Below are 23,253 nucleotides of genomic sequence, written 5' to 3' on the forward strand. Positions count from 1 at the left end.
TTGTCCGGATGCTCTTTGTGCTTCCCACAGTCCAAAAATGTACCGGTTAGCAGGTTAATTAGTGATTGGAAATCCTGTGATTAGGCTAGGGTTAAAATCTGTTGGATTACTGGGTGGTGCAGTTCGGTGGGTCGGAACAGCCTGTTACACGCTGCATCTCTAAATAAAAATAAAAATAAAATTCCAATCAACTTCCCCCAGATATTACCCACCCACCGGGGGCAATTTACATTGGCCAATTAACTCAGCGAGCCACAGATCTTTGGGAGGTGGGAGGAAACCAAGCTTCTGGGGGAAGCCATTACGGTCCCAGGGAGACGTGCAAACTCTGCACGCAGACAGCGGTGGAGGTCGGGATCGAACCCTGGCCTCTGCAGCCGCGAGGCAGCGGCTCTACCACTCTGCTGCCCTGCTCCTGCTGTGTGCAGCAGCCACTAACCCTGCGAGGTTGCCATGGAAACGTTAACCTTCGGAGTTTGCCATGGCAACGGTGGATCTGAACAGCCCAGTGCCACTCCCTCCATTCATTTCTCTCACCAGCCCAGCGTGCAGTAGTTGACAAAGCCAGGCACCTCTGCAGCCAGCCCTCCCAGCAGCTCATGTCACCCACCAGCTCTTGTTCAGCAGTTGCCATGGGAACCAAGCTCGCACCAGGTGAGGAGGTCAGACTGGGGAGAAATGCTCATTTCTGCAATTCACCTCTGCAATGGCCACGCTCCCGTATCCACCGGGAGTGCGCGAGGCCAGGAAGTGGAGGTCACGGGTTGAGGGTGAAAGGTGAAGTGTTCTAGAGGAACCCGAGGGGGTTGGGGTGGGGGGGGGGGGCTTCCTTCGCTCAGAGGTTGTGAGAGTGTGGATTGAGCTGTCAGCCGAAGTAGGAGGAACGAGTTTGATTTCAACACTTAAGAGAAATTTGGGTATGTGTTTGGAAGGGAGTGCTGTGGTCAATGGGACTAGGCAAAATAATGGGTTGGCATGGGCAAGATGGACCGAAGGGCCTCTTGCAGTACTGTAGCATTCTATGACTCCATGATTCTACTTCCCAGTCTGTGCCTGGTTTCACTCTTGCACAGCTTCCTCCCAACCTCCTGATCGTGGTCCTCCCCTCTGCAGCACAGCTCCTCCAGTGTGTGGTCAGCTCCCTCGGTGTTCCCCACACCCCCCACCTCCACACTCAGAACAAATGGGGCTTCTTTTGGTCCCGGTGAAGGGTCCCTCCCCGAACCGTCGACTGTTTAAATTCTCTCTGTAGATGCTGCAGAATTCCTCCAGCATCCTGTGCCACGTTCCTCAAGATTTTCGGCATCTGCAGAATCTCTAGTGTATATGGTACTTTAGTCACCATCTTCCCATCCTTCCCGTCTGATACTCCTCACCCTTCTTTCAGCTCTTCATCTCCCATTCTCCTTGAACTTTACAAAGTTACCCCAACTCTTTCCCCCTCCCTATCATTTTCTATGTCTGTAGTTTCTTTGCCACGACCACATGCCATCGAGTTGTAGAGAGATTCGGCACAGAACAGGCCCTTCAGCCCACCAAGTCTGTACTACCATCAGCCATTCATTTGCACTAATCCCATTTTATTCTCCCCTCACTCCCATCAACCCTCACCTCGATTTCTGTACTCACTTACATGTAAAATAAGATAAGTTTTACTTGTCACATTTACGTTGAAACATACAGAGAAGTGCGGATGTTTTGCGTCAAAGACTCAGTCAGTCCGAGCATCCCATAAGCGTTACCGCACTTCGACACCAACGTAGCATGCCCACAACTTAGCAACACTAACTGCGCGTCGTTGGAATGTGGGAGGAAGCTGGAGCATCCGGTGGAAACCCTTGTGGTCACGGGGAGAACGTACAAACTTCATACAGACGGCAGCGGGTACTGAATCCGGGTTGCTGGTGTTGTAGGGTGTTATGCTAACTGTTAGGCTACTGTACTCTTGGAGGGATTTACAGGGGACAATTAACCCACAAAACCGCACGTCCTTGGGATGTGGGAGGGAACTCGAGCACCCAGGGGAGACCCACACAGTCGCAGGGAGAACTTGCAAACTCTGCACGGACAGCAGCAGAGGTCGGGATTGAACCATTTACACAAGAGAGTGATGGGCGCTTGGAATGTGCTGCCAGGACTGGTGGTGGAGGCAGGTACAATCGAGGTGCTCAGGAGGCTTGTATACAGTGGCTTGAGTTTGCAGGAAATGGAAGGAGATGGACATTGCATTGGCAGAAAGGATTAGTTTAGGTCAAAGAGTAAATTTTTTTTATCAAAGTACATGATGTTACTATATACTACATTAATATTCATGTTCAGGTATTTACAGAAAAATAAGGAAGTTCAATAGAATTTATGAAAAAATATGCATAAATAAAGACCAGCAAACAGCATATGTGCTAAAGACTGCCCAGATTTACTCAGGGAGCCTAAGGTAAAGGAACCCTTAAGGAGACTGTCATCATTATGACAGAATTCACCCTGCAGTGAGAGAGAGAGAGAGAGAAGCTGAAATCAGTATTACAGTGGAGTAAAGGGGATTACAGAGGGGTGAGAGAGGAGCTAGCTAAAGCAGATTGGAAGGGGACACTAGTAGGGATGATTACAGAACAGCAATGGGTAGACTTTCTGGGAGCAACTTGGAAGGTGCAGGATAGATATAGGCAGGATAGATGTAGTACATTCCAAAGATGAAGTATTCTAAAATGATGATACAATCGTGGCTGACAAGAGAAGTCAAAGATAGCATTAAAGCAAAAGAGATGGCACATATATGGTAAAATTTGTGGGAATTTAGATGATTGAGAAGCATATAAAAGCCAACAGAAGGTAACTAAAAAAAGCCTCAAAAAGTGAAAAGAAGAAATACAAAGGTAAGCTAGCCAAAAATATACAAGAGAGTACCAAAAATTTTATCAGATATATAAAGACTTAAAGAGAGGTGAGGGTAGATATCAGACACCTAGAAAATGATGCTGGAGTATTAGGGGACAAATTTACTAAGTATTTTGTGTCAGTCTTCACTATAGAAGACATGAGCAGTGTGCCAGAAATTTGAGAGTGTCAGAGGGCAGACATGAGTGTAGTTGCTATTACTAGAGAGAAGGTTCTTGGGAAACTGAAAAGTCTGAAGATAGATAAGTCAGCTGGACCAGATGGACTACACCCCAGGTTTCTGATGGAGATAGCTGAAGAGATTGTAGAGGAATCACAAGATTCTGGAACGGTTCTGAAGAACTGGAAAATTGCAGATGTCATTCCACTCTTTAAGAGTGGAGCCTGAGTCCATTACTAAGTATAAGGTTTCGGGGTACTTGGAGAATGATGATAAAATAGCCAAAGTCACTATGGTTTCCTTAAGGGGAAATTTTGCCTGACAAATCTGTTGGAATCCTTTGTGGAAATAACAGGCAGGATAAACAAAAATGAGTCAGTGGATGTTGTTTACTTAGATTTTCAGGAGGCCTTTGACAAGGTGCCACACATGAGGCTGCTCAGAGCGCATGATTTCACAGGAAGGATACTTGCATGGATAGAAGATTGGTTGACTGACAGCTGAGCGTGAATACAGGGGGCCTTTTCTGGGTGGCAGCTGATGACTAATGGTATTTCCGAGGTCGGTCTTGGGAATGCTTCTTTCCATGTTATATGTCAATGATTTAGATCATGGAATCGATGGCTTTTTGGCCAAGTTTGTGGATGATATGAAGATAATGGAGGGGCAGGTAGTGTTGAGGAAGCAGGGAGTCTGCAGAAAGACTTAGATCAGGAGAGGGGGTAAGGAAGTGGTGGATGGAATATAGTGTAGAGAGGTGTATGGTCATGCACTTTGGTAGAAGGAATAAAGGCATAGACGATTTTCTAAATTGGAAGTCAATTTAAAAATCAGATGTGCAAATGGACTTGGAAATCCTCATGCAGGATTCTCTGAAGGTTAATTAGCAGGTTGAGTTTGTGGTAAGGAAGGTAAATGCAATGTTAGCATTCATTTCAAGAGGTCTGGAATATATGCTGAAGTTTTATATGACATTGGTCGGACAGCACTGGGAGCATTGTGAGCAGTTTTGGGCCCCTATCTAAAAAAGTGTCTCCTGGCATTAGAGAATGGCCAGATGAAGTTCACGAGAATGATTCCAGGAACAAAGTATGAGGAACATTTGATGACTCTGTGCCCGTACTCACTGGAGTTTAGAAGAATGATGGGGGATCGCATTGAAACCTATCCAATACTGAAAGGCCTAGACAGAGTGGATGTTTCCTACAGTGGAGGATTCTGGGACCAGAAGGCACATGCTCAGAACAGAGAGGCGTCTATTCTGAACAGAGATGAGGGGGAATGTCTTTAGCCAGAAGGTAATGAATTTGTGGACTTATTGCCACAGACAGCTGTGGGTAAAATTTAAGTGGAAGTTGAATGGTTCTTAATTAGTAAGGGCTTCAAAAGTTATAATGAGAGGGTAAAGAATGGGGTTGAGAGGGATAATAAATTAGCCCTGACAAAACAACTGCACAGAGTCGATGGGCTGAACGGCCTAATTCTACTCCTATGCCTCATGGTCATAAAAGAAGAAAAATTTCAAAAGTTTCAAGAGTTTCAAAGGTACATTTAATGTCAGAGAAACGTATACAATGTACATCCTGAAATGCTTTTTCTTTGCAACCATCTACGAAAACAGAGGAGTGCCCTAAAGAATGAATGACAGTTAAATGTTAGAACGCCGAAGTCCCCCCCCCAAACACCCGTCCCTCCCACTTGAAAGCGGCAGCAAGCAATGTTACCCCCTTGCCCCGCCCCCCCACCGGCAAAAAAAAAAGCATCGGCTCCTGCCACCAAACACTCAAGCCTATGGCAAAAGCAACAGCAAAGACACAGACTTGCAGTACTCCAAAGACTACGTGTTCACCCGGTATTCGACATACCATAAGCTCTCTCTGTCCCTAATAAGGGAGAAAGAGATGTCTCCATTTCAATTGTGGATAATATTGAGAACATGAGTTGTAGCATCCTTGAATGTGAGTCTGTAGGTTGTGGAATCAGTTCAGAGTTGAGGTAAGTGAAGTGGACATTTGATTATGAGATTAATTAGTTTGGCACAGCATTGTGGTCTGAAGGGTCTGTTCTTCTATGGTACTGTTGTATTTTCTGCAAGTTAGGCTTTAATCTCCCCTGAATGGATTTCCAAATTGTGTAGCAGCACATTGAGTGAATAGATTGTCTGTCCTCTGTTGTGAAGGAGAGGAGGAGGGAGGCAGTGAAGTGCTGACAGTCGAGAGACCAAAAGATTGTAAAACATAGGAGCAGAATTAGGTCTTTCAGCCCAATGAGTCTTCTCTGCTATTCTATCATATAACCATATAACAATTACAGCACGGAAACAGGCCATCTCAGCCCTTCTAGTCCGTGCTGAACGCTTATTCTCACCTGGTCCCATCTACCTGCACTCAGCCCATAACCCTCCATTCCTTTCCTGTCCATATACCTAGCCAATTTTTTTTAAAGTGACAAAATCAAAGCTGCCTCTACCTCTTCCACTGGAAGCTCATTCCACACAGCTACCACCCTCTGAGTAAAGTTCCCCCTCGTGTTACCCCTAAACTTTTGCCCCTTAACTTCAACTCATGTCCTCTTGTTTGAATCTCCCCTACTCTCAATGGGAAAAGCCTATCCACGTCAACTCATCTATCCCCCTCATAATTTTAAATACCTCTGTCAAGTCCCCCCTCAACCTTCTATGCTCCAAAGAATAAAGACCTAACTTGTTCAACCTTTCTCTGTAACTTAGGTGCTGAAACCCAGGTAACATTCTAGTAAACCTCCTCTGTACTCTCTCTGTTTTGTTGACATCTTTCCTATAATTTGGTGACCAGAACTGTACGCAATACTCCAAATCTGGCCTCACCAATGCCTTGTACAATTTTAACATTACATCCCTACTCCTATACTCAATGCTCTGATTTATAAAGGCCAGCATCCCAAAAGCTTTCTTCACCACCCTATCATGACTGATTTATTATCCCTCTCAACCCTATTCACCTGCCTTCCCCTGTAACCTTTGCCACCTTTACTAAACAAGAACCTATCAACTTCGGTTGTAAATATACCCAATGACTTGGCTTCCACACCCATCTGTGGCAATGAATTCCACAGATTCACCACCCTCTGGCTAAAGAATTCCTCTGTGCCCTCTGGTCCTAATCAAGAAACATCCCCTTCATGGCCACTATCTAGGTTGTAGCTGGCAATGTCTGGTCTATAATCATGTTCTGAAAGGGCAAGGAAGGAAATGGAGCATTCTGACCCTTGTCTGCCCTTTGAGGGGGCAAACATTGGCCCGTTCAGTGTTATTCATGTATAACGAGAGGGTGAGTCACCCCTGGAGTGTCTGTGCAACAGTCTGGAGCAAGCAGTAACAATCGACAACCTCTCCATCCCCTCCAGCCCCACTGGCTCAGCGATCCCCGTTGGGGTCCTTCGTTTCCGAAGACATCGTCAGCACACTCTCCAATAAAAAAATTGTTTTCAGGAGACAGCAGACCAAAATAGACCCGGCAGAAGAAAAGGATGGTCCAGGCTGGCTGGCGATTTGCGTAACCAGCTTTAAAACAGAGGCTCCAAACTGTGGGAAGCCTCAAGTAAGATGTCAACAACAAGGCTGATGTGGTAAACACACAGGCTATTTTCTGTCTTTGCAATGCAACCAATGGGAGCCGATCTTGATGAGGTTTGTCGAAAGATAAAGGCCTGGTGTCTGAAGTACGAGTCAAAGCCCTTCAAGAGCAAATAATTCCCTGGATTTTGCTTTGTATATCCGTTCCTCGAGTGCCGGGTGTGACTTGCAAAGCCAGCATTTATTGCTGTAAGACCATTAGACATGGGAGCAGAATTAGGCCATTCAGCCCATCGAGTCTGCTCCACCATTCTGCCATGGCTGATTTATTATCCCTCTCAACTCCATTCTCCTGTCTTCTCCCCATAACCTTTGACACCCTTCCTAACCAAGAACCTATTAACCTCTGCTTTAACCATACCCAATGACTTGGCCTCTGCAGCCGTTTTAGGCAATGAATTCCACAGATTCACCACCCTGTGGCTAAAGAAATCCCTCTGTTATAACCATTGTGCCCAACCCAGTTCAGATTCAGAATCCGGTTTATTCTTGCTTTCTTATGGAATTAATATTCTTATGTTCTTGATTAGTAAGGGCGTAAGGTTACGGAGGGGAAGGTAGGAGAATGGAATTGAAAGGGCAAATAAATCAGTCATGAGCGAATGGAGAACCAGACTTGACAGGGTGAATAATGTGAGGTGAGATGGTAAAATTGGGAAAGTTGTGAAGAACTGAGTGTAAACACCAGTCTACAACAAGCTTTGTGATTTTGGATTGTCTTTCTTTTAGTCCTCAGTATCGGAGAAAGGGGATTCTGGGAAGGCACGGTGAAAGGGCGGACGGGCTGGTTTCCCGCCGAGAATGTGGAGGAGGTGCCGAATAAACCCCAGGAAAGCAAGCACGGTAAGATCACCATTCATATTGATTGAATGTGAGTTCTGGGAAAAGACCAGCACTGGAGCAAAGAATGAACACACGCTGTATCCTTGCTGACAATATGAAAGACTTTCAGGCAAATGATGCTGAGGGAGAGGAAGAATTCTCCCTCCACCTTGTCCCATCAAACAGTTCCTGGGCAGACAAATATCCCAATACAGACTCCCAGAGCAGAGGAACTCAGGTTAGATAGAGCGGAAATATCCCAATGAACTGTCCCATCAGACACACTCAAGTGAGGAGAACACCGGTTAGATTCAGGGTAAATGTCCGTCTGCGCTGCCCCACCACACAGTCCCAGATCAGGGCAACTCAGGTTAGATGCAAGGCAAATGTCCCTCCTTACTGCTCCATTACACTCTTCCAAGAGAGGAGAACGCAGGTTAGGTATAGGGTGAATGTCCCTCTGCACCATCCCACCACACACTCCCAGATCAGTGGAATACATGTTAGAAACAGGGTAACGTTCCCTCTGCATCAAACAGTCCGAGGTAAGATCCATAATAAATATCCCTATGAATTTTCCCACCACACACACACACACACACACACACGCAAAGCAGATCAGTGAACACCCAATTAGATACGGGAGAAATCTCCCTCTACACTGCGACACCACACATTCCCTGGTGTGGAGAATACAGGTTAGATACACAGTAAAGGTCCCCCACTGTTCCATCAAACAGTCCCAAGTTTATGGGTTAAATCCAGAGTCACACTCCCTCTATGTGTCCCATCAAGCACTCCTAAGTCAGGGGAGCTCGGGCTAGATCCAGCGTAAAGTTCGTTCGGAATTGTCCCATTGGAACGTGGAGAGCTGTTTGGAGATGCCAGAAATTGCAAATACTGGAATCACCAGCAAAGAATCTGTTGGAGGAAAATAAGGGGTCAAATTGAAGATTAACGTTATTTGTTGCACGTACACGGAAACATACAGTGAATGTCATTGTGCATCAGATCAAATCAGTGAAGATTGTGCTGGGCAGCCTGCAAGCTTCACCACACTGCCAACATCATCCTAGTTCCATAACACCTAGGTGCAGAATTAGGCCGTTCGGCCCATTGAGTCTGCTCTGCCATTTCATCATGGCTGATCCTTTTCCCTGTCTGACCCTAAATCTATGTTGTCTTGTTTTGCTCAAGGGGTGAAGCTTGCTGCAGTTTTACCTCCTCTGGAACCCCTGCTATACCAACACATCCGTTCTTAGATATGGGGCCCTAAACGGCTCACAATACTCCCCATATGGTCCTATGAATGCATTATAAAGCCTCAGCAGTACATCATTGTTTTCATATTCCAGTCATCTCAAAATTAATGCTCAAAGTTCCCTTTTCCTTCCATACTAATGAAGGCCAGTACACACTTACGTTCTTAGCTATGTTAAATCACCAGGATGGGTGGTTTGCTTTACATCAGCCTTTGAGCATCTCACAACCATTCATGGGGTAGACCAGAAGGAATAGGAGAAGACACTTACTCTTGTTTCCACTTTTAATGCAATCACTAAAACCCACGTGGTGGCATTTCTCTGTCAATAGCTGTGACTAACTATAAGCAAACAGTCTCGGAGTTAAAACTGAAGATTAAAAAATAGCTTTATTTGTCACATGTGCATCAGAACACGGAAGCGTGCAGAGAAGTGCGTTGTTCTTGTGTCAACAACTAACACAGTCCGAGGATGTGCTGGGGGCAGCCCGCAAGTGTCACTCTGCTCCTGGCACCAGTATAGCATGCCTACAGCTTACTGGCCCTAGCCCTAACCGTCTGTCTGTGAAATGTGGGGGGAAACCAGAACACCTGGGCGGGGTGGCGGGGGACTCATACGTGGTTACAGGGAGAATGCGCATACTCCTTAAGGCTGGTTTATACTTCTGCATCAAATGGACGCCATAACCTACGCAAGTGGTCTACGCGCATTGTGAGCATTTATACTCGTGCGTTGGTGTGTCTGTGTCACTCTGCAATTTGCGCACGTCGCGCATGTGCGCACACCTGCCCGTGCAAGGCTTCATGGTCATGGTGGTCCTTCTTGGGGTAAACAAGCTTAAAGTGAGTGTCTTTTTTCGTAAAAGCGAAATGTGTCCTCCATAATTTCGGAGGTCTGTAAAGCTTTATGGAAAGGATTGCAGCCAGAGTTCCTTCCCTGCCCTTCAGTCGCCCAATGGGAAGCTATTGCAGTGTAGGAAGAAATGCCATGCTACCAAGCGGACCAATCACAGTTGTTGCGGTCTGCGTTGCCGCGACGCATAGTTACATTTTGGGAGGGGTGCGCGTCAGGCTACGGCGTAGGGATCCGCATAGGCTCTGCGTAGGGTTCGCGGCGACGCCGTATGTACGGCGTTGATTTGACGCAGAGGTATAAATCAGCCTTTACACACAGCAGTGGGAGTTGAGCCCTGAGCCCCAACTGGTGGTTGCTGGCGCTTTAAAGTGTTGTGCTGACCGCTTTGCTGAGATAGGTGGTTCTCCATTGTTCCCAGTCCACCACAAGAAAGGAGATCACAGATTACGGCGGAGAGAATGGGGTGAGTAGGTTAATTAAAACCCCTCGAGTTCCTCTACCGGGTGTAACTCAGGAGGTTTTGCCATCGCTGGTTGTGGACTGCCACCCAGTGTCCGTGCTGGTAATTCACAACTTTGCAAGAAGGAAGCGGAGGGAGGAAAAGTGTTCTGCTGAGCAGCGATCTTGAGCATGTAAAACATTTAGTGGAGAGGCCTGATCTGAGATGGTGTGGGCACAGAAGCCCTTCAATGCTTTTACAAGGAGCTTGGTGATGCTGCACTTGGAGTATTATGCTCAGTTTTTTTTGAAAAAAAGAAATTAGTTTTATTTGTCACAAGTACAGGACATCGAAACAAACAGTTTGCATCAACGACCAACACTGTCGGAGGATGGGCTGGGGGCAACCATACATCCAGCACGAACATGGCATGCCCACAACTCACTAACCCTAATCTGTACCTCTTTCGAATGTGGGAGGGAATCAGATCACCTTGAGGAGACCCACATTGTGGTCACCCCGCTGTAAGAAAGATGTCATTAAGCTAGAAAGGGTGGGGAGGAGATTTACAAGGGATAATGTCGGGTTGTAAGGGACCAAGGTGCAGACAGAAAGGTTGAGCAGGTTGGCACTTTTCATTGGAGAGCAGGAGAATGAGGGATAATTGTACAGGGTTGTAAAACAACAGAAGGAGCGTAGATAGAGTAAATGCACACAGTCTTTTCCCCAGCACCGGGAAATCAAGAACTATGGGGCACAGGTTTATGGTTAGAATGGAAAGTTTTGAAAAGGGACCTGAGAGGCACCCAGTGATCAGCTGTGTTTTGGTTTCTTCACATTCAACAGAGAGCCGCAGTGAAAAGGCAAAGCGACTGTTCCGGCACTACACCGTGGGATCGTACGACAGCTTCGATGCTCCAAGGTAGGAACTAAAGTTGCAGTGGCCATCTGTGGAGGGGAAGGAGACATTCAGAAGTGGGGTGTTGCCGAGAGGTGTTCCTTCCTGGTGTGTGTGAGCCTATTTGTTAAACACATTTTGTGCAGTTGTGTTATTGCTGATCTAATTGGCATTATTGGTGCTGTTGGTATTGGCAGTGTTAAAGTGGTCACGTTCTCCAAATGTTCTCTGTTCAACTTAGCCCTGTGAAAGAAGGAAGAACTTGCATTTCTTTTGCACCTTTCACGACATTATGTTGTGAGTGAAGCCAAACAATACTGCAGATGTTAAAAAGCTGAAATGAAAACAGAGAAGGTCAGAAACACTCAGCAGGTCAGGCAGCATCTGCAGAGAGAGAAAAACAGAACTAACGTTTGAGATCTCACTGGTAGGTAGACTGTTACTGTCCGGTGAGGATAATGGAAAATAAGAAACAAAGAACATCAGGGAAATAGCACTACATGCTGAGTGGCGACTTTATTAGGTACACCCGTATGCCTGCTCATTAATGCAAATATGTAATCAGCCAATCATGTAGCAACAACTCAATGTATATAAACATGTCAACCTGGTCAAGAAGTTCAGTTGTTCTTCAAAGCAAACATTAGAATGGGGAAGATATGTGATTTAGGTCCCTCTGACAATGGGAAGATTGTTGGCGCCAGACCGGGTGGTTTGAGTATCTCAGAAACTGCTGATCTCTTGGGATTTGCAGCCACAAGAGAGTTTACAGAGCCTGGTGCAAATAACAAAAGTCATCCAGTGATTGGTAGCTCTGTGGGCAAAAATGCCTTGTTAATGAGAGGGGTCAGGGAACAATGGAACAAGGGAGAATGAGGAGTGACATGATAGAAATGTTTCATATTATGAGAGGCAGAGATGAGGTGGATGGTAACAGGAATTCCTCCAGGGTAGAGGAGTCCAAAACTACATGGCATAGCCTTAGGGTGAAAAGGGAAAGATTAAAAAGAGACCTGATAGGTAAAATTTTCACTCAACGGGTGGTGAGTATATGGAATGAGCTGCCAGAGGAACTGGTTGAGGCAGGGACAATGGTATCATTTAAGAAGCACTTGTGCATGGAGGGCTGTGGCTTGGAGAGATATAGACCAAATGTTTTCAAGGACTCGCGTTCTCGGTATTATTTATTTTTTATTTGCACAGTTTGTCATTTGCATATTGATTGCTTGTCAATATTTGCTTATGTATAGCTTTTTTTTAATCAATGCTATAGTATTTCTTCCTTTTCCTGTGAATGCCTGCAGGAAAATGAATCTCAGAGTACTATATGGTGACATTATTCTTTGATAATAAATTTACTTTGAACTTTGAACATAACAATTTGATGCTAGCTGGGTGGGAACTGTGGCCAGTATGAACTGCTTGGGCCAAAGGGCCTGTATCTACTTCTCTCTGGCAAACTGATGAACTGTTGCAGATAATGTGGTGCCTCATTTATTCCTTCTCTCCCACTCTCCTTTCTCCTTCCCATACTTCCTTTGACTCTACATTTAGTGACCATTTGATTAGAAACACCTACATACCTGCCCATTACTACAAATATCTAATCGGCTAGTCATGTGGCAGCAACTCAATGCATAAAAGCATGCAGACGTGGTCAAGAGGTTCATTTGGGGAATGGGGAACATCAGAATGGGGAAAGAAATGGAATCTAAGTGACTTTGATGGTGGAATGATTGTTGGTGCCAGATGGGGTGGTTTGAGTATCTCAGAAACTGTTGATCTCCTGGGATTTCTACACACTGCAGTTTAGTGAGTTCAGGGGTTCCCACCCTTGGGCCCATGGCATAAAAACGGTTGGGGGCCCCTGGTCTGGAGTTTGCAGGGAATGGTGTGAAAAACAAAAATAAAAAATCATCCAGTGAATGGCAGTTCTGTCGGATAAAATACCTTGTTAATGAGAGAGGTAAGGTGAGGATATCCAGACTGCTCCCTGACGCTTCCTGAGCCTGTCACTTGACGGACCCCTTGCCCAGAATGAGTGACTGCTGTGCCTGGCGGATGGTATGAACAGAGCGACAGTCCAGGTCGTCCTCCTCCTGCTCGCGGTGACATCCTGCTAGCTGTGCCTACCCGATATAGATTAGCTATATTTACATCAAAATATCGAAGCATATAGTGAAATGTGTCGTTGGTATCACGGCCAACACAGTCTGAGGATGCGCTGGGGGGCGGGGGGGCTGCCAGCAAATTTCGCCATGCTTCCCATGCCAACATAGCATGCCCACAACTTTCTAACCCCAACGTGCACGTCTTTGGAACGTGGGAGGAAACTGGAGCACCCGGTGGAAACCCCCACAGGGAGAACGTACAAAAATCCTTACAGACAGCGACGTGAAATGAACCTGGGTAACTGGTGCTGTAATAACGCTACGCTAATCGTTAAGGGGCCTTACTGAAGGAGCCTGGCCTAGCGTCCTATCTTCTCTCCTGTCTCCAGTGAGATGAGCCGTGGAGTGACGGATTATCCCCTGTAATGGAATCCTCTGCAGCATGCAGGTAGAGTTTAAACACACCCCTGGTTTGTATGTTTGTTACTGGAATCTTGCACGTGCCTTGTAGAAATATCAGTGACAATCTGTGCAAGTGTCCTAATTCCCTCTGAGTACACTTCATCGTTCAGCACCCTGCCTCCTGATTTGCAAAGGCCTCTTGTTAAACAGCTTCTTGATTTCAGAATTATTATCCAAATCTCTCGTTGTTTTTGCCCTCCTGTTCCCTATAATCGCCACACATCCCTACAGTATACCCTGAACACAAGTCTTTAATCCTATCTGATTACTAATTCCCGAGCCATAGGACACAGTCAGATACACGATCCCTAAACTCTGTCCCTCTCTCTGTCTGCCTGTCACCCCCCCCCATACCCCCTACTTCTCCCCCTTGCCTGTTGGCCTCTCTCTGCCTGCCCTGCTCCCTGCTATTCCCCCACTGCCTGTCCTCCCCCTTCCTGCCTGTCTCCCCTTCCCCGCCTGTCCTTCCTTCCCTGCCTGTCCCTCTCTGTCTGCCTGTCACCCCCCCCCACTGTACCCCCCACCTCTCCCCCTTGCCTGTTGGCCCCTCTCTGCCTGTTCCCCTCTCTCTGCCTGCCCCCCTCCCTGCTATTCCCCCACTGCCTGTCCTCCCCCTTCCCTGCCTGTTCCCCCCCCCGCCTGTCCTTCCCTCCCTGCCTGTCCCACTCTCTCCTGCATATCCCATTCTCCACTTTCTCCTCTGTGTCCCCCACTCTCCCTACTGCGTCCTCCTCTCTCTTCACTGAGTCCCCCACTCTCCTTTCTCCTCTCTCTGTCTCTTTCCTCCTGCCCTCTATCTCTCGCTCTCTGTCCCGGTCTACTCCTCCCCCCAGCCCCGCTCACCACTCCCCCTCTCTGCTGTCTCGGATGCTGTTTGAACTCTTCTCTGACCGGGCTTCTGCTCACTTGTTGACATCTCCTCCTGTGGCTCGCTGTCAGATTTTATCTGAAGCGTTTCTGTGAAGGCCCCTTGGGTATTCCACTGTGTTAAAAGTGTTTGATAGTTGCAAATGGCTGTTGTTGTTTCCCTGGCCTGCTCCGTGTGGAACCAGCATCATTTGTACACTTGATTAATCACCTCAGCCGTGCGTTAATGAATGCGGGCCCTCTCACAGCGGAGACTCGTGCTGCTCCGTATATAACCGTAAATCAAAACAGAAAGTGCTGGAACCTTCCAGCACGTCAGGTAGTGTCCGCAGAGTTAGAAATAGAGGTAACGTTTCAGGTCAAAGGCAGAATGAGAACAGAGAACCTAGAACACTGCAGCACAGTACAGGCCCTTCAGCCCACAATGTTCTGCCACCCTTTTAACCTACTCTAAGATCAATCTAATCCTTCCCTCCCACATAGTCCTCCACTTTTCTTTCATCCATATGTCGATCTAAGAGTTTCTTAAATGTCCCTAATGTATCTGCCTCTACCACCACCCCAACAGGGCATTCGCACACCCACCACTCACAATGTAGAAATCTTATCTCTGACATCCTCCCTATGTGTTCCTCCAATCATTTAAAATTATGCCCCATCATATTAGCCATTTCCACCCTGGGAAAAAGTCTCTGGCTGTCTACTCCATCTATGCCTCTTATCAACTTGTATACCTCTATCAAGTCAACTCTCATCTTCCTTCGCTCTGAAAAGAAAAACCCTAGCTCACTCAACCTATCTGCAGAAGACATGCCCTTTAATCCAGGCAACATCCTGGTAAATCTCCTCTGCATCCTCTGTAAAGCTTCCACATCCCTCCTAGAACTGAACATAATTTACCAAGTGTGGTCTAACTAAAGTTTTATAGAGCTGCAACATTACCTCATGGCTCTTGAAATCAAATCCTCAAGTACTGAAGGCCAACACACCATAGACCTTCTTAACCACCCCATCACCATGTGCGGCATCACTGAGGGATCTACATACGTGGACCCCAGGATCCTTCTGTTCCTCCACACTGCCGAGAATCCTGCCATTAATCCTGTATTCTGCCTTCAAACTCAACCTTCCAAAGTGAATCACTTCACACTTTTCTGGATTGAAATCCATCTGCCACTTCTCAGCCCAGCTCTGCATTCTATTAATTCTATTAACCTAGCTAGAAGAGAACATGAAGGTGCAGAGAAGGGAAGGGTGGTATGACTGTCCATGAGGGTTTTGTCCAGGGGACACAGCTGTTTCCAGTGCCAGTCAATGCTGGGGTCAGAGCATAACAGTACCGCAGCATAAAAGCCAGGACCAACAGGCTCCGGGACAGCTTCTTCCACCAGGCCATCAGACTGCTTAATTCATGCTGACAGAACTGTATTTCTATGTTATATTGACTATCCTGTTGTACATACTATTTATTATAAATTGCTCTAAATTGCACATTTAGACGGAGACGTAACGTAAAAATTTTTACTCCTCATGTATATGAAGGATGTAGTAATAAAGTCAACTCAATTCAGTTCAGTTAGAAGTCGACAGATGGCATTAATTGTGGACCTCAGGATGTGGCAAGATCAATCCTACTGCCTCTCAGCTCCAGAGACCTTGGTTTAATCTCAGTCTTGGCTGCAGTCTACGTGGAGTTTGCATGTTCTCCGTTTGACCATGTGGGTTTCCCCTGGATAGCTCTATTTTCCTTCTACATCTCATAGACATGCAGGGTCGCTGGGTTAGTTGGTCACAGTGTGTGTGGGGAGCGGTGAAATCCGGATGGTTACTGTCGGCAATGTGGCTGTAAGTCCGCTGCAGAAGTTGAAGACCCAATGTCTGTGAATCCATAGTCCACTGGAGGCGGCTTGTCCTGCGATTAGGGACTGTGTTGTGTACCTGTGTGTGCGGGCTGGTGGGTCTGAGGCAGGAATGGGGTTTGCTTTGCTGTTGTCGCTTTATTCCTTTCTGTGTTCTGTTTTGTGTGCTCCGTGTTGTTCTGCTGGACACGGTGGGCAAGCGATGTTGACACCAGAATGTGCGGTGACACTTGCGGGCTGCCTCCAGCACATCTGTGTGTTTGTTGGTTGTTGATGCAATTGACACATCTCAGTATGGGTTTAAATGTCCATGGGATAAATAAATCTGAATGTGGGGAGAATGAAATGAGATTAGTGTAGGTGGCTGGTTGATGGCCAGCAGGGCTGATGGACTGAAGGTCCTTGTGGTCTATGATTCATTTCAATTTCTGCTCATACCCTCCTGCTAACCTCTTCTCTTCCTCTGTTGCCTCACATTTCTCTTTTAAATTATTTACCTCGTCCGCTATTTGAAAGTTGGCATTCAATTTTCTTCCACCCCATTCCACTTACAGCTCAAAGTTACCCCTCGAGTCACCTCCTTCCCAAATGCCTTCAATCCCTGTCCCTCTGGACATTGGCCCTCCCAGCACTGCAAACTCTCCTTCACGCTCTGTTGGTTGGTGTGCGGCTGTGCACCGGCTGAATTCCCAGGCTAGTACACAATGCTTTACAATGCCTTCTGTAAGATCAGGGTTCCATTCCCACTGCTGCCTTTAAGGAATTTTTACGTTCTGCCATGGCTGAATGGGTTTCCTCCGGGTGCTCCGGTTTCCTCCCACATTTTGAAGACCTATAGGTGAGGGTTAGTGAGTGGTGGACATGCTTTGTCGGCACTGGAAGCGTGGCCACACTTGCAGGTTGCCGTCAGCATAATCTTCGGACAGTGATGGTCATTGACGCGAAAATGCCACATTTCACTGTGCTTGTGACAAATGAAACTAATCAATAAAGATGATAATCGGAGAGTTGGATCGACAGTTGAGGACCTGAGTTCGGGTCTCACTCCGGCAACCTGTGTTCAAAGAGTCTGAGGCCGAGCAATGAGGATGTTCCTCATCCGAGGGACTGAGTTACAGGGAGAGGGAAGGCTGGGACTTTGTTCCTTGGAGAATGAGGGATGATCTTATAGAGGTGTACAATATCATGAGGGGGCATAAAAAGGGTGAATGCACCAAGTCTTTTTCCAAGGGTTGGGGAATCAAGAACTAGACATTTAAGGTGAGAGAAGGGAGAGATTTTGACCATAAGACCATAAGACATAGGAGCAGAATTAGGCCATCTGGCCCATCGAGTCTGCTCTGCCATTCAATCATGGCTGATCTTTTTTTCTATCTCCTCCTGAACCCCAGTTGCCAGCCTTCTCCCCGTAACCTTTGATGCCATGTCCTTTGTTGCCATTTAATGGGAAGCTCAGGGGCAACTTTTTCACCATATGTGGAATGAGTTGCCAGAGGAAGTGGTTGAGAAAGGCACACTAACTACAGTTCAAAGATACCAGGACAGTCATCTGGACAAGAAAGGTTTAGAGGGCCAAGTGGAACGAGCTTTGATAGACATTTTGCTTAGTCAGCATGGTCCAGTTGGGCTGAAGAGCCTATTTATGTTCCGTAATTCTCCATGGCCACAAACATACTGGCCTGTCCTTCTCAAAACCACTTGATTGATCAATGCACGGATAGAAGATTGGCTGACTGGCAGGAGGCAGAGTGGGACTAAAGGGGGCCTTTTCTGGTTGGCTGCCAGTGAATTATATTGTTCCGCAGGGGTCAGTGTTTGGACTGCTTCTTTTCACATTTTATGTCACTGATTTGGATGACTGAATTGATGGCTTTTGTGGCCAAGTTTGCGACTGATACAACGATAGGTGGAGGGACAGGAGGTGTTGAGGAAGCAGGGAATCTGCCAAGGAACAGACAAATTAGGAGATTAGGGCAAAGAAGTGGCAGATGGAATATAGTGCAGGGATGTATATGATCATGCACTGTGATAGAAGGAAAAAAGGTATAAACTATTTCCTAAATGGAGAGAAAATTCAGAAAATAGAGGTGGAAAGGTACTTGGGAATCCTCATGCAGGATTCCCTAAAGGTTAAATTACAGGTTGTGTTGGCTGAGCAAGCACTTGGGCTAAACTCCATTATCAGCAGGCATGAAACGATGCACTCTAATGCCTGCCCTGACATTGTGCGAGATTTCAACCAAGCCAGCCTGAAGAAGTCTCTGAACAACTACCACCAACATATCAGCTGTATAATCAAAGGAGCAGCACACTTGACCACTGTTATACCACCATTAAGAACACTTATCGTGACATCCCACGCCCACACTTTGGAAAGTCCAAACACCCAGCTGTACTTCTACTCCCAGAGTATAGGCAGAGACTAAACACTGTAGCACGAGTGGTGAGGACCAAAAGCATATGATCAAGAGAGGTGGAGAAACACTTAAAGGACTGCGTTGAGTTGGCGGACTGAACAATATTCAGGGATTCATCTGCGAGCCTGAATGAATACGCCTCCGTTGTCACCGACTTCTGAATAAGTGTGTGCCTTCAAAAACATACTGGACATACCAAAACCAAAAGCTGTGGATGAACCAGGCAGTTCAGAATCTTCTGTGGGCTAGATCTGTGCAATTCAAGACCGGTGATCCAGAACGGTACAAGAAGTCTGGGTACGACCTATGAAGGGCTATTTTAGGAGCAAGAAAACAATTCCGATTGAGGTTGGAGATGGAATCAGATGCACACAACTCTGGCAGGGTTTGCAGGCCTTAACTTCCTACATAGCAAAACCTAACGGCAAGAACAGCAGCGACAAGCTCAATCCCTTTATAGTAGTCATAGTCATAGTCATAGTCATACTTTATTGATCCCGGGGGAAATTGGTTTTCGTTACAGTTGCACCATAAATAATTAAGTAGTAATAAAACCATAAATAGTTAAATAGTAATATGTAAATTACGCCAGGAAATAAGTCCAGGACCAGCCTATTGGCTGAGGGTGTCTGACCCTCCAAGGGAGGAGTTGTAAAGTTTGATGGCCACAGGCAGGAATGACTTCCTATGACGCTCAGTGTTGCATCTCGGTGGAATGAGTCTCTGGCTGAGTGTACTCCTGTGCCCAACCAGTCCATTATGTAGTGGATGGGAGACATTGTCCAAGATGGCATGTAACTTGGACAGCATCCTCTTTTCAGACACCACCGTCAGAGAGTCCAGTTCCATCCCCACAACATCACTGGCCTTACGAATGCTTTGAAAGGGAGAATAAATCTACACCTGTGCAAATCCTTGCAGCATCCAGAGAGCCTGCTGTCTCTGTTTCAGAGGCCAATGTGGGAACATCTTTCAAGATAGTGAACCCTTGCAAAGTGTCAGGCCCTGATGGCATACCTGGTAGCTTTCTGAAAACCTGTGCCAACCATCTGGCAGGAGGGCTCAAGGATATATTCAATACCTCAGTGCTACGGTCAGAGATTCCACCTGCTTGAAAAGGGCGAAAATCATACCATTGCTGAAGACGAACAGAGTGAGCTGCCTCAATGGGTATTGTAAAGTTGTGCTCGCATCTACTGTGATGAAGCGCTTTGTGACGTTGGTCACGGCCAGGAGCAACTCCAGCCTTAGCAAGGAACTGGACCCGCTACGATTTGCCTGTCACCATAATCAGTCTACAGCGGATTTAATCTCACTGTCTCTCCACTTGGCCTTGGATCACCTGGACAATAACAATACCAATGCCAGGTTTTTGTTTATTGACTACAGCTCAGCATCCAACACAATCATGTCCTCAGTTCTAATCAAAAAGCTCCAAAACCTGAGCCTCTGTACCTCCCTCTGCAACTGGACCCTTGATTTCCTCACTGGGAGACCATAGTCTGTGCGGATTGGAAACAACACCTCCTCCTCGCTGACAATCAACACTGGTGCATCTCAAGGATGAGTGATTAGCCTGCTGCTCTATTCTCTCTACACCCACAACTGTGTGGCTAGGCACAGCTCAAACGCCATCTATAGATCTGCCGATGACACAACTGTTTTTTGGCAAAATTTCAGATGCTGACGAGAAGGCGTCCAGGAGTGAGGTAGATCAGCTTGTTGAGTGGTGTCGTAGCAACATTCTTGCAATCAGTGTCAGTAAGACCAAAGAATTGATTGTGGACTTCAGGAAGGGAAAGACGAGGCAACACACCGGTCCTCATCGAGGGATCAGAAGTGGAAAGTGTGAGCAGTTTCAAGTTCATGGGTGCCAACATCTCTCACGATCTAGCCTGGGCTCAACATATTGATGCAATTATAAAGAAGGCACGGCAGCAACTATATTTCATTAGGAGTTTGAGGAGAATTGCTATGTCACCAAAGACACTCACAAATTTCAAAAGGTGTACCGTCGAGAGCTTTCTAACTGGCTGCATCACCATCCGGTAAGGAGGGGCCACTGCACAGGATCGAAATAAGCTGCAGAAAGTTGTAAACTCAGTCAGTTCCATTGTGGATATGCATCTTCCCAGCATCCAGGAACCAAAAGGAGAGGCCTCAAAAAGGCAGCATCCATCATTAAGGACCCCCCATCGCCCAGGACATTCCCTCTTCTCATTGCTACATCAAGGAGAAGGTACAGCAGCCTGAAGACACACTCTCATTGTTTCAGCAACAGCTTCTTCCCCTCTCTCGTCAGATTTCTGAATGAACAATGGACCCATGAACATTTCCTCAGTATTTTTCCCTCTGTTTTGCACAACTTATTTAAGTGATTTTTTTATGTATATACTTATTGTAATTTGTAGTTTTTATTACTATGCATTACAAAGTACTGCTGCCGCAAAACAATAATTTTCACGATATAGGCTGGCGATATTAAACCTGATTGTGATTCTGATGGGGATTCTAGGACCAGAGGGCACAGCCTCAGATTAGGAGGACGTCCCTTTAGAATAGAGATGAGGAGGAATTTCTTTAGCTAGAGGGTGCGGAATTCATTGCCCCAGATGACTGTGGAGGGCAAATCATGGGTATATTTATAGCAGAGCTTGTAAATGTGCTGCCCTTGCTGAGGTGTTGTAACATCAACTAGACAGTCAGGCAAACTCCATTCAAAAATGACACGAGAGTCGGGGTATAGCCTCCTAGCTCCCTGGTTTTGTTGGAGACTCAATGGCATGACATGGTGAATAAAGAGTGAAACTGAAAAAAAATAACAACATACAGTGCAATTATCACATTGTTCCATTCACACAAGTAAATATACACAGACAAGCAAGAACTTAGTTAACTTTCTGCAGGTAAATATTATAAGGTTGCGATAAGTAAATACTACAGGTAAATATTATGTCTGAACTGTTAGCTTCTTGTTTAGTGTCTAATAAACTCAAAACTGACATTCTATTTCAGCAAAATCTTCTTGATACCTTTGGTATAAACAAATACAGCATCACCTTACAAGCAATGCTTCTGCTTGGGAGACAACAGATGGCCTTAGATAGAAACTCCTTTTGCTCCTGACATAAACCTCTGGTCTTCTGCCAGCCAATGCATTTTCCTACTTACTACTTCCAGACTGCACAGGAAGTGATCTAATACAGATCTGAAACTGCTCATTTCAAAATGAAGGTTGAATCTGCTCAATCACTGTAAAAACAAAGCAATTGCCTGAAAGACGGAATAGATAGGTTCTCGATTCGTAAAGGCATAGAAATGTTACAGGGAAAAGACGGGAGAATTGGGTTGAGAGAGATAATAAATCAGCCATGATGGACTTATGGGGCAGAGTTGATGGGCTGAATGGCCTAATTATGTCCTATAATCTAATGGTGTTATCGCACATCAGGCGTGAAGTCCTCACCTGCTCCTTCCTTATGTGTGGCTTCAGACCCAGATGCTGAAATGGACATTGAAGCCACTTGGTTCAAGAGCAGTGGATAGGCCAGTCCTGCCCAGATTTGAAGGAAGAACCTCTTATTCTATTAGATGTGTCTATTAAATCTGACCCTTGTCATGGAGCCCATCTAGCCATCTGGTCCATGCTAATAAAGATGCCCATGTAAGCTCATCCCTCATCTTATTTTCCCATGTTCGACCCATAGCCCATTCTTCCAACTGATAAACAGGCCTTTCAGCTCGATCATTCGTGTTGACCAAAGTGTCCTCCTGAGCCAGTTCCATTTGCCCATACCACTCTCTCTAAAAACTTCCCTATCCATGTACTTGTCGAAATGTTTTTTTAAGTGTTAATATACCTGCCTTAACCACTTCCTCTGGCAGCTCGTACCTCTGGGTGGCCATCAGATTCCGATTAAATGTTTCCCCCTTCGCATTAAACGTATCCTCTCCAGTTCTTGGTTCCCGTTCCCTGTCAGGAAAGACTGAGTGCATTCACCCTGCCAGTGCCCCTTGCAGTTGTATACATTGATTAATAGTGCACGTGAATGAATGATGGCTTCTCAGGCAGTGCAGAACAGGAATGCGGATTTCAGGTTGTAATCAGATCAGACCAACAAGACCCACCCATTACACCTCTCACCTGTTACTCTCCCTGTCCTTTACATTCCCTGTTCATTACACCTCCTCCCACCTATTCTATTCCCTGTCCATTACTCCTTCTTCCACCTATTGCGTTCCATCCATTACACTCCCCACCTATTACAACATTTCCTGCCCATTACACCTCCTCCAACCCATCACACTCCCTACTCATTGCACCATCTTCCTATTACACTCCCTGTCCGTTACAATTCCTCCCACTCCCCACCCATTAGACTCCATCTTTATGCTCACTGTCCATTATTACATCTTCTCCCACCTATCACACTCCCTGTCCATCACACTTCCCACCCATTACAACTCCATCCTATTACATTCCCTACATCAAAGTTGCTGGTGAACGCAGCAGGCCAGGCAGCATCTATAGGAAGAAGCGCAGTCGACGTTTCAGGCCGAGACTCTTCGTCAGGACTAACTGAAGGAAGAGTT

At 46.2% G+C, this 23,253-nt stretch overlaps 1 protein-coding gene across 6 annotated transcripts in view; it reads left to right on the top strand.

Moving 5' to 3' along the window:
• The window catches only part of shank1 (SH3 and multiple ankyrin repeat domains 1), a 281,534-nt gene that overhangs the window by 154,176 nt on the left and 104,105 nt on the right, over positions 1–23,253 (top strand). For all 6 annotated transcript variants that reach the window (XM_063062528.1, XM_063062527.1, XM_063062526.1 and 3 more), the window contains 2 exons: positions 7,398–7,511; positions 10,893–10,968. In XM_063062528.1, the coding sequence (XP_062918598.1) occupies positions 7,398–7,511; positions 10,893–10,968 (190 nt within the window). The remainder of the gene's footprint in view (positions 1–7,397; positions 7,512–10,892; positions 10,969–23,253) is intronic.

The sequence above is a fragment of the Mobula hypostoma genome, chromosome 11, assembly GCF_963921235.1.
Source record: "Mobula hypostoma chromosome 11, sMobHyp1.1, whole genome shotgun sequence".
Classification (NCBI taxonomy): domain Eukaryota; kingdom Metazoa; phylum Chordata; class Chondrichthyes; order Myliobatiformes; family Myliobatidae; genus Mobula; species Mobula hypostoma.